The 21,179-nt window shown below is 30.3% G+C and overlaps 1 protein-coding gene and 1 long non-coding RNA gene across 2 annotated transcripts in view; one reads left to right on the forward strand and one right to left on the reverse strand.

Annotated features, from left to right (window-relative positions):
- The window catches only part of LOC141524467 (uncharacterized), a 57,716-nt gene that overhangs the window by 9,620 nt on the left and 26,917 nt on the right, over positions 1-21,179 (reverse strand). The window lies entirely within an intron of this gene.
- Positions 4,212-20,663, forward strand: LOC141524460 (uncharacterized). The gene is made up of 10 exons (XM_074238360.1): positions 4,212-4,361; positions 11,055-11,411; positions 11,935-12,174; positions 12,809-14,703; positions 14,782-15,043; positions 15,583-16,182; positions 16,915-17,361; positions 17,439-17,903; positions 17,991-18,437; positions 18,557-20,663. The coding sequence occupies exons 1-10, from the start codon at positions 4,359-4,361 to the stop codon at positions 19,841-19,843; spliced, it is 6,003 nt and encodes a 2,000-aa protein (XP_074094461.1). The 5' UTR covers positions 4,212-4,358; the 3' UTR covers positions 19,844-20,663.

The following is a 21,179-nucleotide window of genomic DNA, read 5'->3' on the forward strand; positions in this document are numbered from 1 at the left end:
AAATTACAAATATTTCGCGGTATTGTTCTTATTTAACTTAGCTCTAGCGGATAATATAATTCGTATGTGCAAAAAGAACAAAAATTTTCGTGTATATTTTATGAACAATAAATAATTATAATTTATTAAAATCGAGTTAGATAGTCTTATAACATACCGAAACTTGAAAGGAACAAAACGAGTATATTTAAAAAAAAAAAAAAAAAAAAAAAAAAAAACTACTTAAATATTTCATTGCTCTATTTCCAAGCTTGCAAATTTTTCTATTGCTTGTCAGGAACAAGTTTTGAGTTTATTTTAATGATTTAGTTTATTTTGCATCATGAGTCGTGCAATAATGCATAAGAAAAAATATTTTTATTTGTATTTAATCTAAAATTTAATTGAGTTCACAGTTAACATTAAAATTGCGTCAAAAATTGTTCTAAAAAATGGAGACATGCACACAGAAAAAAAAATTTACTTGAATCAAGTAAATAATTATAAAGAATTTCATCTTCTTGATTTGAGTAGGAAAATTTTTAAACTAAGAAATTTTTCTTGGTTTAAGTAAATTTTACTTAATTCAAAAATTTTTCATCTTGATTGAAGACAATTAAACACTTCAAAATTATTTTCTTGGTTCAAGAATTTTTCTCTTGATTCAAGTTAGTTTTTTTTTCAGTGCACGTGCAGGTAAATCGAAATTCAAGCAAAAATAAATAACTTTAAATTTCAGAAACTACCGCAAAAATTTTAATGAAAATAAATAAAATTAAATATTTTTTTGTACACGTTAAACTGTCTTAGCAGTTTAAATTTGACCTCTAAAAGCAGAAAATTTACAAATTTATATATAGTAGAAAAATAGTCTCTAAAAGATATATCAAGTTAATATATTAAGAAGAAAGGTCACTGAAACATTAAATAAGTAATCTGAGTGTAAATTGACACGTAAAAGTAAAAACTGTTACCATAAAAGGATGTATAAAACAATGCCGGTTTGTATGAAAGAAAATTATAAGGATAAAGAAACGGAAGTTCTACTTGGTGTTGAAGGAGATGAAAATCTTTTATTTAATCATTATCATGGAATTCTCGAGTTTCTCTTCATCTCTAACGCCCTCTTCATTCATCATTCGAGGCATTTATTCTCTAGCTAACCCCTCGTCAGGTTGTAGTTATCTCGCGGTACATAATACAATATAATGCATGTGTTATGTATGCATCCTAGTCATTATTGTACGAGGAACAATGTGCTAAAATGTTATGTATAAGACTGAGATCGATCCGCGAATAGAATGACCGGATACACGGGCCTTGAGGATTGCAAGTATCTCCCTTGCTTCGTTTACTTTTATTCATTTTCAAATCAGAAAATCGTTAAATAAAAACCTACTTATATCCTCCATACACTTGCATGGTACTTACATAATATACTGCTGTTATTACTGAATTATTTTGTGAAAGGCAAGTGGGGGTCTGTCTAGGATATCATGTTTATTTTGTTATTAAATATATGTATAATGTGTTATTAATGCATGACGTTTTGCAATGTATATTTAATATCAGTTCAAATGGTCAATGTACCTATTTGCTTGTTCTTTTTTCCTTTTTCTTTTTTATTATTTATTTTGTAAGGAACTGTCATTTTTTGCTCACTTTCGCTTCTGATTTCGTGTTAGTTGCGGAATATCCACAATATTTTTTAAACACGCAGAAAAAAATGTTTTTAAGATTATCTAAGATATGTTGTGGTAACAAATTAATTTGTTAAAATAACAAAATTTAAGTTATTACAAATTATTGATATGTTATAACAACAAAACAGTTTTGTTACTGTAGCAAAATCTTTTAGTTGGTATTTGTTTAAATATCAAAACTATTCTATTGAAATAGCAAAAAGAATTTTTTGGAGAAACAAAGACAATTTGTTGAAGTAATAAAAAAAAATTTGTAAAAATAACAATGAGAATTTATTGAAATAACCCATTGAATTTTATTATACACAATCTTTTTCGTGATAAACTTTTAAAGATTTGGAAAATATTTTGGCAACTAATTAGTTTTAATTTTATAATAAAAATAATAATAATTTTATACGAAAAATTACACTAAAATTATTCCTTTGCTACCATAATAATTAGTAACTGTAACTTATCTTATATTGTCCTAAAAAAAAATTTCTTTCAGAATGGAATTCAAAATTGAACTTTATAAAAATTTAGAATTTTTTAAAATTTCTTGTCTAATTAAATTAAAAATTCTGCAGTTAACTGAGTAATATTTCTTAAAATAAGAAAATTTCTATTAAAATCATGAGAACGGAGATTAAAAATCTCATATCCGTAATATAATTTAAAAATGCAGAGTAAGAATAAAAATAAAAATAAAAATAACAAAAATCATTAAAGTTAATGCTAAACTTAACTTATCCAACATCTGTAATCTAAAATTCTGACCCACAAAGATACTTAGCAATAATGTAAGCAATTAAAAAATTAATTATCCGAATTAAAAAAATGATCGGTTACTCATGCCGGGAAACTGCAAGTCATATCAAGAAAGGTAGCGTAGACAAACCTAATGTAAGTTTATTTATCCATTAGAATTTATAATCTAGAATTGAGAATCCACTTTACTATTTACTGTAAGTGTTGCTAATTTTTCTGCCGCTCGGAACTAAGTATAAGTGAAAGGGAAGTACTAAAGTTCTCCACCTAGTGTCCAGCTCCAAGAGACCTAGATATCCACACTCTCCTTCAAGATCTTTCATTATTATTTTTATTTTTATCCCATATATTTATTTATACATTTATAGTCTTCGTGAGCGGATGAAATTACCAAGTCTTGCGGGCAGCGTTAGTCTTTCTCATGGCATTAGATTGTCTATGTATTTAGTTACTTCTTTTTGCTACTTGTCATTGGCCATTATCTATTATCAATTACCTATTACTCATTGTTTTCAACAAACCGATTCCTTATTTGCAGAATTTTTTACCTACTTTTATTTCTCATTATTTTATTCCATTTCTTCTCGTTTTTAAGAGAGCCATACATAATTTTTATGTAATTTTGTCAACTCTTGTTAAGAAAAGCAATTTAAAAAGATTTAACTGATGTGCAAAGTGTTTTTAATTTTTTTTTCTTAATAAGAAAATAGAATTTACTTTTAAAAATTTTTTTACGGATGAAAAAATAAATTTTATCTTAGTTTTAATTATTTAATTTAAAAAATATGGGGATTAGACCAAGCCGGGATTTCAACCCGGATCTTCCGAATGCATGTCAGGTGCTCTGATTTTTCTTAAATCAAATTAATTTTGTCATCAGCATGATCATCAACCATGAAATTTAAATTAATAAAAAATTAATTTGATTGAAGAAAAATATTAAATGAGAATTTTTTATAAAAAAATTTTTTTTCTTGAATTAAGTAAAAAAGTTTTCGAAAACAAATTTTTTAAACTGATTCTCTGAGTTCAAGATTTTTTTTCTTCATGTTAATTTTTTTTTTATCAGAATAACAGTAAAATTTGATTTCAATATTTTTAATTTTAAACATTTATAATTCTTATAATTTACAACATTTAACAATTTTTAGAGTGCGATAGTAATGTAAATTTTACCAAATTTTCTGTAATTTTTTAATAATATTTACCGTAAAAAATAAAACAGAAATAATAATTTTTTGAAGCAATACGGTACTTTTAAGAATAATTTTCAAATTGTTAATTTAAAATAATAATTAAAGTATTTTACTAATTTACTTAACTACATTCATACTTAAAACTGTAAATTTAATCAGAAAGTGTTCTTAGTGCAAAAGTTTAGTGCTGACGTCAATGCTACAAGGTGGTGTACACTTATACCATAAATCATAATAAACCAGAAAAAGGAATTCTTTAACTTAGACAAAATATTAAATTTTAAATTTTCAAGATTAATGTGATGAATTTAAAAAAAAAAAAAAAAAAAAAAACAACTATTAAATTTTCAAAATTTTTCCTACAAAAACTCAATGATATTGTCTGCTTTCTCTTAGAAGTTAGTATCCATGAACGGGCCATACATCGGATCAAAGAGACCAAGACACCAAGACACCATACCGATATACCTTTACTTCTATTAAAGAATAATCTTATTGGAGGGGATTGTTATATAGGTCTTACGCTTACTGAGAACTTGTTTCAGACAATTCACGACTCAGTACTCGAGTACATTTAGGATTTTATTTTTCACGTGCGTTTAAAGTGTCAATAAATTAATTGTTATCCCTTGTTAATAATTTATCAAACTAATAGCTCCGGAGAGGATGAGTGGTGTTGTGTTGTGTAGTTAATATTTTAAATTAAGGAAAAGTAGTGTAAATTTAAAAAATGGTAAGTACACTCGCTGATTTTATTAGTTTTTACTAGTCAAGTGGATCAAATTTAGCTATCTATTTATTTATTATATATTTTATTGTATCGAGAGTTTTTGAATTGAGGTCACTTCTGATTTTTCTATTCCTCGTTCTCAGAAATTTCAATATAAATAGATTTACCATTTTATAGACGACTGACCTGCAGTCATAATTTACAATCAGAGATTGCGGCAATTTAAACGTTTAAGTGATTGATTTAGAATTTAGAGATTTAACTTGTCGGTAAAATTTCTTCCGCGGTCGAATTGTTTTTTTAACGGGCAATGAACTTGTGGGTTTAGAAAATTTTCAGCCTTCTATAGAGTTAATTAGCGGAATGCGGAAGTTTTGGTGATGAGAAGCGGCCGGTTTTTTAGCTCTTTTTTTCAAGATTATCCGCGCAAGCTTTTCATACGGAACTAATGGAACTTGCTGTTCAGGAAGTCCGGATTTGTTGAGGAAGACATTTGAGATGGATATAAAGTTTCGATTAAAATTTAATTTAATTTAAATTCTAATTTTTTTTTGTTTAAGTGATCTTTTAAAGAGTGTTCTCTCTTAAAATGAATCAGTGGAATTTCACTGTTTCACAGTTATAAGTATACTAAGTGGTATACTTATAGCTGTGAAATAGTGAATATACCACTAATTTCCAGTGATTTTCACTGTTTCAGATTTAGAGAGTTAATTAATAACTTTTTTTTCAATTAAATTTTTTTATATAAATATAGACTTCTTTTTAAAATTTTTTTTTAAATATTTTAATTGAAAGAAATTGAAAATTTTATTAATTAAAAAAAATTTATTTTTAATGATAACAAAATTAAAAATACCTCAGAAATTTTTTTTCAATTAATGAGATTTTTAAAGTGAAACTTAAAAAAAATTTTTTAATTATAAAATTGAATTTTTTTTTGTCATAAAAATTAATTTTAAATAGAAAATTTTTGAAATTTTTTTTCAATAAAAAAATTTAATAAATCAATTTTTGTTATTTTTTTTTTTACCAAAAAAACTAATTTACAAATTTAAAAAATTCTTTAACTTAATACCGTTTTAATATAAAAAATTCAAAACTCTAATATTGATTTTTGTTTAACCAGAAAATTAATGTACTTCTTAATTAAAAAAAGTTTTAAAACTTAATTATTACTCTTTCAATAAATATCAAGGGTCGTTATTTTTTAATAATTAATAATACATATTTGTAAGTCTAAAAAACTAAAAAAATTTTTAAATTATTAGCCCATAGAAATTAATAATAATAATAATTGTTTGCATTATAAATATTTTCCGGTAATAAAAATTATAATAATTTAATTCAAGTTTCTATTAACAAAAAATTCTTCGTTTATAAAATAGAAAAATTTGAACCATCTGCCAATTAAAAATAATAACTAACATTAAGCTGTCATTATTAAGTATATTAGTTAAGTTTAAAAAGTCGGACAATCGAAAGCAACAGAAAATGTTTTGGTGTCGAGCGGCGCTAGCGGGCCCACGAAAATGAGAGCTCGAGAGAGCGAAGGTGACTAAAGAAAGTTCTCCGTATGTACTATAACTACACTATCAACACACTTATTTATTCTCCTTTAATTCAATTTCTTTCCGTCCGGTGACTTTAAATAATATAATGGGAGATTCTAAGTCATGATTTTACACTGATAATTTTCAGTAGAGTAGATCAAGTGCCAACAGTTTCAACACATCACTAATTTTTTAAACAAATGTGGCATAATAAATTATTTCATTTTTAATTCAAATAAAAAATTCATTAGACAACTTGTAAGTTAATAACAACTCTGAATATTTTATAAAAAATAACTTTGAAAAATCCGGACTTTCCTGATTACCCACGAGAGCTTTTGACATGTAATCAGGGAGGTCCGGGTTCAATTCCCGACTTGGTCAATGTCTCATACTAGTTCAGTTATTCTTGGCTTCCAATGAATTTACAATGTAACTATTATTCATTCGATCATGATCATAAATTTCGCTGTTTGTTGGTGCAGATAATTGCAATTCGTTTCAGTTGTTTTATTTAATTTGTAACCTGGTGATGATAATTTAAAAAAAATTTTTTGTGGTTGAATATAATTATAGTTTGACAGTTTGTAAAGAAATTTTTTTGACCCGATTTCAAACTTAGAATTCAATGATTGAATTGAAACGAATAAGTCATAACTTATGTGAGGAATACAAGTAAAATTTTATACACTTTTTTAACCCTAGAACCTTTAAAAAAGTAAACTTTTATGTTTTTTTCAAGGTTGCAACGTACCTTTTTTTTTTATTTATTTATTTATTTGAATAATTTTTATTTAAAAATTTTTTCTGTTAGATTCAATTGGCTTTTGGCTTTTAGGGCAAATAACTTAATTTATAAAAGTTAATAAAAATTTTCCATTAACAATAATAATAATTTTGATATTTATTTTTTTCTAAAGACTGGTTTTTATAATACTTAATATTTTTAGTTTTTATTAGCTGTTCAGTCAAATACAACAATTTTTTTTTCTAATTTTTCGTAATATTGTTGGCATAAACAAATTATCGTCAATTCATATCTAAATTTGTCATTAAAGATAAATTTGATTGAAAAAATAACCTTTACGAAAAATTAGAGAAAAAAATTGTTGAATTAGACTGGACAGTCAATAAAAGCTACAAATTAAAAATATAAAATAATAATAATAATTTATTCAATTTTTGTCTATTTAAAAAATTTTTTTTTGTCAGATTATGTCAATCAATAATTTTAAATTTAAATTTATCCATTTGCTCCACTGCCCACATCTTGAATTCCTTTACAAAAATGAAAACGAAACTGGAACCTTACTTAATCCGTAATTAAAAAAGGAACCCAAATGAGCTCTCGAGATAAAAAAGCCCACGGTCGGCGATAAGAACGAGATTACGATGAAAAAAAAAAAAAAAAAAGAAATGGAAAAAGAAAAAGATAATCGACCTGGTTTGCATGCATGCTTCGTTATGTTTATTCGATCGATAATTATATTCACTTAGCGATACAAATAATCGTGGATCTATCACAATGAAGAGAAAGTTATTTAAGTTAGATATGTATGAATGTAAAACTGTAGATTGAGCGGGTACTCTTTTTTCGTTTCATTAAGTCGGTACAAGTACTAATATAAATAGTAAGTAAAGCCTTTCGGGTCCATATCAAACACTAAGTAAAAGGGGCAGAAGTATACAGAATAAGAATGGAATGCGATCAACACACGTGTCGTGCATAATTATCCAACTATCATTGCTGTTAATATTAATGTTATTAAAATTATCTTTGTAATTTAACGTGTGTATTTTTAAGATGATGATTATTGTTGTTATTATTATAATATGGTGAGGATGAAAGCTAAAAAATAAAATTAAAGCAAACACGCGAGGCTTCCGCGATTTAAATCCCGCACGTATGTTGTTTAGTTGTAATCATGTCAGTAGTACAGCTGACTATTGCAATGTAAAACGTAAACGTAAACGTGCTAAATGCAATCCTCAAGTGGATGTTTATGCACGAAAGTATTGTTCAATTGAATAATGAAACGCCTTATTACTGCATTAAATTGTTATTAAATTTCTTTTGTGGCTTTTTTTTAAATTCCTTTATCTTTCTCTCAATTACAGGGTAACCAAAGCTAAATTATTCTTTTTTATTTTATTAATTATTACGTTTTTGATGTCAAAAGGATTTTTTTAATTTAAAAAAAAATATATACGTTGGAATTTTAATTATTTTTGTTGGGAATTATGTAATTATAAAAGAGCGCGTATTTATGATAATTTGAAAATTAACATTTATCTTATACAAAATTTAATAGAAGTAATTTTTTTTACCGGAAGGAAATTTAAAATAAATTTTTTTTTCTAAAGAGATTTATTTTGCAGAAGATATTTCTCTATTGTATAAATTATTTAGAGTTCTAATTAAAATTTAACTTGGAGTTTTGAAGATGCGAAAATATTTTTAGAAGATCGTGTAAAGTATTTTAAAAAAAATTAATAACTGCTTGCATGCGATAATTTTATGAAAAAAAAAAGCATGACTAGCTCTTGAAAAAAATTAAAAAAATCCTTTACTAAGATATCAACAAATTTTGATGTTATTCATTATCTAAGTAAATTTTCATGTAAAGATTAATAAGATTAGTCATTTTTATACAGAAAAAAAATTCAGTAAAAACAAAAAAAAATTGAAAGGAAAATTATAAAGTTATAGTGAAGGAAGAAGAAATTTTCTAGAGATAAGAGCTTCTTTTATTAGCTCATGAAAATTTTAAAGCCAAGAATTTTTTTTTATGTGATATAAACAAAAATTAACTAAAAATTTTAGGTATAGTGGATAAATAAGGCCGATGGGTTAACATACTCACTTGAGTAATTAAATTAAATTTAATAAATTTTTTGTATTCAAGATGAATCATCAAGTTAATTATCGAAATGATTATTTTACTATTGATCTTAAATACTAAAGATGTCTAGACTATTTAATTATACTAAAATAAGTCGAAATTATCCGACTACAGAAGAATAAGAGCTAATTGTTACAATTTTTTTAAATATTTAATTTTATTTTTATTCATGGTAGAAATTACTATTTTTTTTTGTGTTTTATAGATAATGTCCTTGGATAATGATTAACAGAAATGTTCCTCGTAGTTGCATTGAAGAAAAAAAAAATTTGATTAAAAAAGAAAAATTTTCAACCAAGAAATTGTCTTTAAAAAAATTGATCGCTTCGAATAAGAAAACAAATTTTTTAAATAAAAAACAATTTTTTTATTCGAATGAATATCTAAAAAATATTTATCGTAATTCAAGACTTTTTTTTAGAGCAGGCCAGTACTCTAAATTTGAAAAATGACTAATTTAGAAAATAATAAATGTAAATAATCTGATAATAAATGTAAAATGACTTAATTACAATCTCTTCTAGAAATTTTGGTGTGTAAAATGACCTAATTAACAATAATATTTCCAAAATCTAATAACAATAATTAAAAGTTTCTCTCAGTTAATTAAAATGAAGAAATTTTTCGGCTTACAAATGACTCATCTTTATAATAAACCAACAAATACCAAAGATCTAACAATCAAATAATTAGCGGTCAAATTATAAAGTGAATCCATAGATCATAGACAATAATTACCACTCTTTCTTCTCATTCTCAACTAATAATTTTCTTATTTAGAAATCCTCCGTATATTTACAATTATTTACAGTTCGTTAGCTCTGTTTCACTCCAAATCCTGCAGTATATTACTATGGTGATATAAATGTATGCCTACATATGTGTTATTACGACACGCGAGTTAAACATGTACCTCGGTGACGTTGATAATAATAAAATAGTAGTAATAATAATTTCAATACCTTAACTAACGATAGTGTCGATGTTGGCTCCGATAAATTATCCAACATCCACTTAACTCACATTTTTAAAGCAAAGCAAGCTAAAAACATTTTTTTACCCAATTAAAAACAATAATTATAATTAATTCCACTTTGCTGTATAACGAAACATTTGTATTCTTTTTAAAAATAATTTGCACTCGAGGTCGACAACATTCACTTTAAAAATTCATTTTTTTTCTGTAAATATCATTTAGATAAAATTTGCTCTAGAAAAATTGTTGAATTATTTATAAGTTAAATTTTTAATAAAAAATTAATATCGAAAAAATTTGTAACAAAAAAATTGAAAAATTAACATCTTAAAAAATTTTCTATAAAGTTATTTTTGTTGAAATGAACTTTTTAATAAATCTTGAAGCTTTTAATGTTAACAAAAATTTCATATCGATCGAACATTGTTTATAAATTTTGAGAAAAAAAAAATTTGTAAGTGCTCAAAAAAAAATTATTGTGAAACTAATATTTTCAATAAAAATCGATTTAATCATTATCAATTTGTCAATAAAAAATTTTTCGATATTTTTTAGTCTATTTTGCGAGTTTTTAATCACAACATTTTTAAGTGCGCTCTTTTCAAATTGAATTTGAAATTGTTGAAAAATTATTATCCGACAATTTTAAGAATTTTTTATGGAAGCTCCGTTTTAATATTCCACAGGGCTCTGTCGTTGTGAGTTCATCTTAAAATAATCTTTCAAAATTTTTTTCAGGCTATTTTAAGATGAGCTCACAGCGATAGTTTTGAAAATTTTTTTTGCGCTGAATCTTAAAAAAAAAAAAAAAATGTTACTTAAAAAAATTTCAAACATCATTTTTATCAATTAAAGTATTTGGACGCGTGAAACTAAACACCTACCAAAATTTCTTATTAATAAATCATTAACCTTATTAATTTATTATAATTTATTACAAATTTCTAATTTAAAAATTCAATTTAATGCACGACTGGCTAAAGTGTATAAAGTGTATCGCTAAAGTAAAATCAAATAAAATAATCGGAAAAAAAAAAAAAAAAAAAAAATGACAAATTACTTTCGTTCTAGTTGTCTATTAAGCTTTTTTTTCCTTTTATATCGTTACTTATAATATCGCGTAATTGAGTTGGCATTATAATTATTGTTGCGATTGTAATTACAACTGGCAAGAGCAATTATAAAATAGGAAAAGAATTGCCCAACAGTCAGAGATCCTGAATAGTGATTTGACCGGTTAAAAAATTTTTTTTGTTAATCGTAGATCGTCAGGAAGACAATGATGATTCTTTTAATAACCTGGCTGAGTCTGTCAACTCTTGTCTCCGTGGAGAGCAGCGACAGATGGTCACGTCAGACGTCAAACAGCGAGTGGATTCCTTTGGCACGTCCAAGATCAGCACTTCCGCATCAGACGCCAGTGGTCAGTAGTCACAGTCAGTCACCCTCTGGCTCCGCTTTATTACATAATCCCAATAATAATATTCAATCGCTGAACCTACCTCCGGCATTGCAGCAAGAGTACCAGCAGCAGTTAATGCAACTTCAAAAAACTCAGGAGAGCATCCAGAAACTTTTGTTATTGCAGCAACAGCTCAGGTCGCAACAGCAATTGCTTCAGGTACTTTTTTTTTTTTTTTTTAATTGGTAAAGTAGTACCTCCACCCCCATGAAAATAAAATTATTAAAAATATGTAAAAAATAAATTTTTTTTAATAGCTGACTTTTGGACGATTTTCTTTTATATTTTTATATAATTTAATTGTAACAATTTTAATACATAAAAATATAACTCAGAATATATGTATGAAAATATGAAAAAAAAAAAAAAAAAATATATATATATATATATATATATATATATATATATATTAATCAATATTAAAAAAAATTCAGTAAAAAAATGAAAATATATTAAAAGTATCATCATGTAGTTTAAAATAGAGTTATATAAATGTTTTAAAATTTTTTTAATACACATATTTTAATTATTGATAAAATATTTAAAATATAACTATTTATAAAATGTTATCTACTATTTAATTCTTTACATATTTTTGCTGTAAATTTTTTTCATTGACCTACTACTTTTTTATCAGAATTTTTATTATCAGTGCAATAGTTTAATTAAATTTTTATCGTAGAATCAAGCGTATCTGCCGAATGCTGTCGAAGAAAACAAACAGCCATTCAGACAAAACGCGATTCCAAATCGGCAAGTTGATTATAATTCAGAAATGGCACCTCCGCAACTGTCTTCAGATGCTTTGCCGCCTGTTTATTCTTCACAGCAATTCAAGCAGTCTCAAGAGGCGGCAATTGAAGGCGGAGTTCCACCTTCTGGACCAGCCAGCGATGGAAAAGGAGAAAATACCGATGAAGAGGTCGGTTTTATCGTTTAATTGTTTAATAAATAAGTCAACGAGTTGTATTTAGACTTGATTAATTCACAAGTAAATTATGCATTGACATAAAAATTAACTTGGTAAAAAAAAAAAAAATTTCGAAACCAAGAAAATCATTTTGCAGAGTTTTTTAACAAAACTATCTTTAATTAGTATAATTTACTTAAACATTTCTTTAATTCAAGAATTTTCCTGCTTGATTCAAGAAAAGAAAATTTCTCAAAATAATTTTCTCTTAAATTAGCTTCCTTGTCAGATTTAATTTATCATACCCACTTAAAAAATTTGTTGTTCTTATTATTTTATATAACTTAATTAACAAGGAATTAAAAAATTCAGTTTTTTTTCAATAATAAATATATCCTATTTATTAATTAAATTATAAAAATTCTCAATTTAACTTTGATAGCTAAAAATAATTAGAATAATATAAATTCCGATTAAAAATCAAAACCCAGTTTAAATAATGAATTCTCTATCGAAAGTTCCGCGCTCCGAATAATCACAACCAAACAAATTTCTCGCGTGACTGAGTGAGTGAGATAACAAATAAACATTGACGTAGTAAAAAGAAAGCGGGAAGCAATAAAGTCAGTTGATAATTTCATTACAGATTCAGGTGGTATACGTCCCAGCGGAAACACTTGCGCAACGAGGCCAATCCAAGGAGGAAAGAAACCGCGACCACAACCAATTTTCCTTCCCGCGACACGATAATCGTTACTCCCATCCTCAACAAATCGACTCCTCGCCCCCCGTCACCACAGAGGAGCCCTACAGTCAAGAATACGTAGAGTTTCCCCGCGGACAGCAAGCGATCGAGCAGTTCTACAAAGAGGCCCGGCAAAAAGAACTTGACCGGCTGAACGAAGAGCGAAAAGAAATAGCCCGTCAAGCTAAAATCGCTGCTGCCGCTCGCCAGCGGGAGCAAGAACGAGCTCACCAGCGCGACATGGATAAGAAGCTCAAAGAGCTCGCTAAAATAGAAGAACTCGCGAAACAACGTGAACTAGAGCGCATACGTGAAGACCGACTTCGCGAGCGCCAAAGACTCGAAGAACAGGAAAAAGTTAGAATGAAAGAAGAAAAAGCCCGTCAGGCAGAAATTGAACGACTGGCAGCTCTCGAGAGGCAGAAAAATGCCGAAATCGAGCGGTCCATCCTCAGGCAAAAGGAGCTCGAAAAAGCTGCCCTCCAGCAAGAAGAAGAAAGAGCCGAAGAATTGAAGAGTTCTGAAGAACTTCACCATCAACACCACACCGAAAATATCAAGCACAAAGGACCCAGGCATCGCAGCAAGCCGAGAAGACCACTCAAGGACGAAGTCCAAGAAGCCTCGACAATCCCTCCTCCCAACCAGCCACCTCTCGCCGTGTTTATGGGCCCAGACCTCGAAGCTCAAGAAACCCAGCCCCAGTTCCAAGTAATTGACGCCCTGCGATTCTTGCGTGATGCAAAAACAATCCCGGTTCTCGATCATGTTTCATCAACCAACCCCCGAGTCTTCGTAGGACCCGCGAATTTGGAGCCCCCTCAAGGGTACTCTAAGTTCGAGCTGCCCTATCTTTCTTCTCTGGACATGAATCGCGTTGAAAGACGTGTAGATAAACTTCCTTTCTTCGTTGCGCCTTTGAGCTTCAGTCCACCAGCCGGGTACTACAAGATTCCTTTCCCTCATCCGCACATTGGATCGGTGATCGTCAACAGCCTAGATGACAATATCGGTCCCTCTGCCAGTCAGGAAAGTTCTAAGACAGTGCCAAATGTCATTGATCACAATTTGCCGGTTTCTGGCCCTGGTCCATACCAGGCGAGCTATGAACTAGCGAGTCGAGCTCCTTATCCTACCGGGTATTCATCAGCCACTCCGCAGTATCCTTATCCATCGAGCTCCGGGAACGACGGGTATTTACGAGGATATGAGCAACAATCTGTGACGCCTTATCCTCAATCTGAAGAGTACGCGACTACTATTGATTACAGAAAGCCGAATATTGTATCTTCGTATTCGTATGACACTGCTCCTACGACCCCTGCGTATCAGGATGGATATGCCCACACTAGGGTCCAGCCGAACAAGGACCAGGAGATAACCTCCCAATTAGCTCAAGTCAACCAGCATGATTACTCTCAACACAGACACGCTGAGAATCCTTATCAGCATCCTAGTCAACAGGCTTCTCATTCCTTGAATCCCCACCATGGAATTTATCACCTGAATCCTAATATACAGAACTCGTATGAGGAGATTGATGCAAGGCCGGTTGGGCCCAATGGAAATGGTAATAGCAATGCCAATGTGGTTCCTATGACGGGGTACAGTTTGCCGCCGGAACTCCCGCCGATTCATCCCCAACTTCCTGGATTAGTTAATTCACTGCTTGATTCCAAGGAAAGTGAAGCTGATAAGTATATTACGACAACTATTTCTACTACTAGCGAGCCTACTACTGTTCCGACTACTACCGAGGCAATTACTACCACTCACAGACCACGGGTTAGACAGAGGTAAGTTTGGGGAGATTGGGGGACTGTTGGATCAGTTTTTTTGAATATGTAAGTTAATTTTTGGACTGTGATTTTCAGAGGAAGAGTTACAGCGCGAACAACAACCCCCTCGCCGACGAGCATCACCCCCACGGGGTCCACGCAGAGAAATTATGAACGGACACGAAGACCATTTAATAGATCTAGATCACGATTTACGACTACTACGACCACCGAAGAGTATAAGGACACTTACGAGCCAAGTAGGTCTAAAGTTCCCGAGACTACCATTAGGTACACTACTCAGGAATATCGTCGGCCGGCGAACAAGATACAAAAGTTCAAGAACCGCAATCATGAGGTAGGTTAATTTTATTTATTTATTTGAAAATTACTAGCAATTTAACAATAATTTGAGTATCTTTGGCTTCTATAAATGTTCATATCAAAGCATTTTTATCTACAAATTTGTCTTGACCTTTTAAATTATACCAAATTTTAAAAATATTTCTTTTTTATGAGAAATTAAATTTTCTAAAGAAAAAGTTCTATTCAATTTTATTTTATCTTCTGTTTTTAAGCCAAAAATTTGAGAACAAGTCAAAAACGAAATCATAAAAATTTTCCTTATTCTCTTGATTTCATAAATTATTTCCAAAAATTTTAAATCCAAATTCTAATAAAAATATCGAAGAAACGATAAATTTACACAAGTATTTTTTTGTAGGAAATTAAACTTTCTATATTTTATCATATCTCCCATTTTTAAGCCAGAAATTTAAATCAAAGTTAAAAATCAAATCATAAAAATATAAAAATTTTTTTTTAATCTTTCAAATTTTTTCAATGATACTAAATTTAACTACAAAATCAAATTAAATGTAAATAAAAATATTTCAGGCGCTAAATCAAATCCCAAACATTCAAGCCCACGAGACGTTATCTGATGACGGAAGCATCCCTGAAGACCCACGTCAGTATCAAAACTACAATGTGCCACTCACCACCGTGAGCTCCTTGACGTATAGCGACGAAAGTTTGACAACAGAACGCGATTACTCTAAGAATCCTAATTACCCTCATCTATCTCACGACAGATTCCGCGGGTCCGATAGTGGCTACCAGGGGAACTTACAGGCCCAGGGGTATGATTATGATGCACCAGAAGGAGCTAACATTAATAGTAATAACAATAATGCTCCGTCGACACCGATATCGGTGACACCCGAGTATTATTATGCCGATAAAACTGAAAGTGCTGAAGGCGTAACGGATATACCTTATTCTCAAGTGGAATATCGTCCTAGTATTAATTACAACAATGATAATAACAATAATAATAATAATAATAATAATAATAATAATAATAATAATAATTATGATAATAATAATGATGATGACAGAAGTAGTACAAGTGGTGAAAATAGTCCGGTGTTAAATAATAATCAATACTCTGCGGAAATGCAGCCGCGACCTTATGAATCTTTTTCTGAGCCCGAAGTAAGTCAACAGTTATTTTTATTTCATTAGTTTGTTTAATTCATTTGTGTTACTAATTTTTAAAAAATTTTTTTAAATCAAAATTAAAAGTCGCAATAGTCATTTTTTTACTAGTGTATTTTTTTTTTAATTCAACTAATTTTAATGGTTCTAAATTGATTTTTGAATTTTCTACTGATAAAAAATAATTAAAATTTTGTTTTTAAAAAATCAATTTTGAAAATCAAAATTTAAAGATCAGAAATTAATTTTATATTTAAAATATTAATTTTATTTTAAATATCATAAATTACGCGTCTATAGAATTTTTCAAAGTTAAAATATTTTTTTAATCTCAAAATTTAATTTTTTTTATGAGTACATTTTTTTAAATCCATGAATTTGAAGTTGTACAATCTAATTGATAAAAATTGATTGGAAAAAATCAATTCCCTATTGAATAAAATCATTAACGATTCTTAAAAAGTTTTTATATTATTCAAAATTTTATGTAAATAAATTTTTCTTAAAGAAAAAAATTTTTTTACAGCCTTAACTTGAAAATTATACAATAAGATTGATGAAAATAATTTGTAAAAAATAGATTTCTACTTAAAAATTGAAAATCAAGAAACTATTTTCATTAAATAATTAATTTTTCAAATAATTTATGTAATTAGTAACACAAATTGTGATCAAACCGGATTATAATTTAATTGATAAATTTTTCATGATTTATTTTGTTAAAACTAGACAACGACAGAAGCACCAACGACAATGGAACCGGCGCCAGTCATAATTCGCCAGCGAGTAAGGGCGCGATTAGGGGGTCGCCCTAGACAGGACTCCCCGATCCAGACGGCGCCGAGGGGCTCGCAGGACGAGTTCGTACACTTCAGCGCAGTGAATCAACCGCGACAACAATCAACAACCACGAGGACACGCCCGAGAGCGAAGAAGCCCAACTATCTCACCGCGGCTCAGGTCCAAAGCGAAGGAAATGATTACGTGAGAATACAATCTGCTAATCGTCCGCATCCTAAAACAATTGTGCAAGCAGCTGCTCCAAAAACCACTACAACCACCCTCGCCCCCGCTAGTGAGGAGTCTAGTGAGGAAGAGTATGGATTCATACGGAAGCCCAACTTTAATCAGCCCCACAATCTTATCAGCAGCAAATTCCGCGCTCCGGAATCACCAGTTAGTTTTTTTACTTTGTTAATTAATTTTTAATTATTTTTCATACTAATAAAATTTTTTATTTTTTTTATCAATAGATCCAACTCCAAAACGTAGGACCGACTGACGGAACAGCAGCAGATTCAAGTCCTACCCACACACAAGTATCAACTAAAAATCGACAAAAATATCAATCGCCAAACCGACCACGTCCTGTCATAAAATCATCTACTGCGCCTGTAACAACGACACCTAGTGCTTTGGACACTCAGTCCTACACGATAAAGCCTCGCGTGAGAGCTGAAGAGCCCAAAAATCGCATACGGACCCGGGTCAGGAGACCTGGTCGTAGACGTACAACCACTACAAGCACCACCACTGAGGATCCACTCGATGAAAACAATAATTTGCCTCTAGAAGAAAATTACCCGAGGCTACTGATCCATCCAAAAGCGTCGAGAGACAGCGCCGAGAGACAGTCGGTCTACGACGGTAATTATGAAACTTTGCCAGCTAATTCCGGAGCTAATGGACCCAGTCGCTCGGATTATGTTTATGAAAATGTAAGGTTTATTTTTGTTGCTAACTTTTGATTATTTAGTTAATTCATCGATCTGAATTAATTAAGTGATTGTTTATTATTATTTCAGTATCCCAACCAAGACCGCGAGTTCATGCTGAATTTCGGAGCCTCGGATATCGTGGAAGAGCAACAAGATCAAAGTAGCCTCAAGCTAAACAAGAACCATCATGATGAGTCAAGGCTGAGACCTTATTCTAGGCAGCAGCCCTCGGATATTTACGGATCCGAGAGCCAGTGGTCGACCAAGTTGACCCAATCCTCTTTCCAGCCAGTGAACCAGCTTCCGGAGGAGGATAAACTCTCGAGAGAGCAGAAAGAAATTAGCGCCGATAAAGAGGAAGCCCCGGAAATAATAACTGCGAGGCCTGATGACGGGTTTGTGACTGTTCTAGTCTCTTCTGACAATCAAACCAGCACCCCCGGGCTAGACATGACGGGAGAAACTACTATGCCGACTGATTTCGGAATGAAAATGTCTGCAGAAGAATCTAATGAAAATTTGCCGCGAAGAAGAGTAAGATTTTAGAATTATTAAATAATGATTAACATAAAAATTTATCAATAATTTTCTTTTTATTAAAAATATCTCTGAACTAAATAACTCTTATCAACTCAACTTACTAAACTCCACAGATACCCGGCAAAAGAAGAAGAGTAAGAATTCGCGTACGTCCATCACCACCGGATGACTTCGTAACCGCTGAGTCCCAACACTTTAACTCCGCAGTAAACAACCTCGTGCAAGAGCAAGCTAAGCCAAACGAAATGTCTTCACAATACAACAGTAATCCAAACTACGAACCACCGAGTTCACAAGTTTCAACCGAATCAATAACCACCACCCCAACAACCACCAGCGTAACTCCAGATTCAACAACTATCACCACCGAAATTAAAGAGCAGAAACATGAAACACCAGAATCTGCCTCAATTCCACCAATTAATGAAACAACCGAACTAGTAAAAAGCGACAGTGATGATTACAATCTAGGAGTCACCGAAACTACCGAAAGTGCGCAAACAATCAGTTACGAGACCACCACTTTTGTTGAATCTTCCACGGAATCGACTACAGTTTCAATTCCTCCTGAAATCCCTCGTAAATCCTGGGACTCGACAAAAGCTTACACCGACTGGCTGATGCGGAAAATGGAGAAGACCCTCAAGTCTGAGCAATTCCTCAAGAAGACTTCAGCTAAAGAAGATAAAGAAGCTCATGAAGGAGAAGAAGAACATCCGAAAAATCATCGAAGCGAGTGGAGCGAAGTTCGGTATCCCGATCGCAGTATTTTCGGGTTTGGACGATCTGAAAAACAGGAAGAAACCACCACCAGCAGCACCACTCAGATACCGGGGGTTGTTTCCAAGACTGAAGGTAAATCAAGTGTCGGAGCGATTTCAGATTATGTGCAAGCTATTTTTGATAGCATGAAAACCGCGGATGAGGAACACGCGATCCTTGATAACGCTCCGGATTTGTGGGACGATGAAAGTAAGCCTACCACTCAAAGTCACTCTACTTCTGTTTCTATTTCTGTTTCTGGTTCGACTACTTCAGAATCTACAACGCCCACAGCAACGGCAGCTCCGGAAACTACTACTGCTACCGATGAGCCGATGATCGATAATCAACATGGAGAGGACAAGGATAAGCTTGACAAGGAGACAAAGACAATGCTCGATGAGCGTAAAGAGTCCACGAGCACTATTAATCCCAGTAATGAGGGTACTGGGAGGGTACCCAGTATTCTAGACATGCTGGTTACTACAACAACCGAGCCCCCGACTTCCAAGAATTCCTCCGCATTGTTAGGCGCGATCCTCAGGACCTCGACCTCCACCAAAGTCTCCCATATGACGGAAATTTGCTATCGAGGTCGTTGTGTTATGACCAAGCCTAACAAGGACTCCCGTAGATGATTTTGATGAAATTTTTTACTTTGTTTTTATTTTTTAGTTATTTATTATTGAATTTTTGGTACATTTTTTGTCTACGGCTTATTTATGATTATTTATTTAACTAACAGAAATTTTTTTAATTTTTAGGGATAGAGAGAGTTTTAATTTGAAATTGCACGCCTCAAAATGAATATTATCCTTTTACAGTAGAAATTTATTTGTGGATTAAAAACTGAATTTTCAGGCGTGCAAAAATGAAACTCTGACAAAAATTAATTAACTTTTAATGAAAAATTTTAACCAAAGTTTATTTAAAACTAAAAAAAAATGTACCGGAAGTTTGCGAATCAATAAATTTAACTCCTAGGCGTTAATGGATGAATAAATATTGAAATATAAATAAAAAAGCTTGAATCTAAAAAGTTCTGCTTGGCAAATACTATTTACCAGCCATCAGACTAATTTATTTACGCTCGTTATAATGTCAGCAACGTTCCAAACGCGACGTATATGTGACACATGACAGATATCATCGTAACATTATATTTTCTTATCACACCAAATTGCTCGCTTAATCGATCCACTTTGTGCAAACACCCCGAGTGTTTAACATAAATTATTCATGTCTTCTTATTTTTATCACTAGCATTTTTAAAAATCATAATCATAATCATAATTATTATTATAATTTATCTTTACCTACAATTTATCTGTAATATATGATAATAATATTAATTGCTAATATTAAATAAATAAATTTATGTAAATCGTACAATGTACATTTCTATTATTAAAAGTAATATATAATTTATAATAGTTACTGGCTTGAAACTCAGTATTAAATGTACAAGCCAATGTACTTAAATAAAATAAATAAAAATAATTTTGTCTGTTTGTTTTACTATTTTGATTAACATTATTAATATTTCTGAATTTTTTTTTTGGTAATTTGGTAATTTAATGGTAATTTTTTTCAAGTAAGTAATTATAAAATCAAAAATTAAAAAATTTGAAAAAATGCATAGAAAAGTAATTGCATAAAAAATTGAAAAATGAATTTTTAAAAAAACTATTTTACAATTTCTTTAAACATGTTTTATTATTCGGCAAATGAAAAATAAAAACTGGTTTGATTTTTAAAAAATTCAATTTAATTAAAATTTTGGATTTAAAAAATTTTTTAATAAAAACCAAAAATTTAATCAAACTCAAAAATAAATCTTAAGAAAGAAAAATAATTGTACTGTGTTTAAAAACTGGGTCTCTTGCCTTAAATTCTTTAAAAAGTGATTCATCGAGGCTAAGTAGAAGGATAAGGGTAGTTTTTTACTGTCTTTAGATAAAGATTGAGATAAAC

The sequence above is a fragment of the Cotesia typhae genome, unplaced genomic scaffold, assembly GCF_013202065.1.
Source record: "Cotesia typhae breed Kobodo isofemale line unplaced genomic scaffold, CoteBio_Ctyphae contig_22, whole genome shotgun sequence".
Classification (NCBI taxonomy): Eukaryota; Metazoa; Arthropoda; class Insecta; order Hymenoptera; family Braconidae; genus Cotesia; species Cotesia typhae.

Bases quoted from the DNA above. Each gene is read 5' to 3' on its own strand.
- LOC141524460 (XM_074238360.1), top strand. The intron at 15,044-15,582 runs GTAGGTTAATTT...AAAATATTTCAG, and splicing joins TCAAGAACCGCAATCATGAG to GCGCTAAATCAAATCCCAAA. The intron at 17,362-17,438 runs GTTAGTTTTTTT...TTTTATCAATAG, and splicing joins TCCGCGCTCCGGAATCACCA to ATCCAACTCCAAAACGTAGG.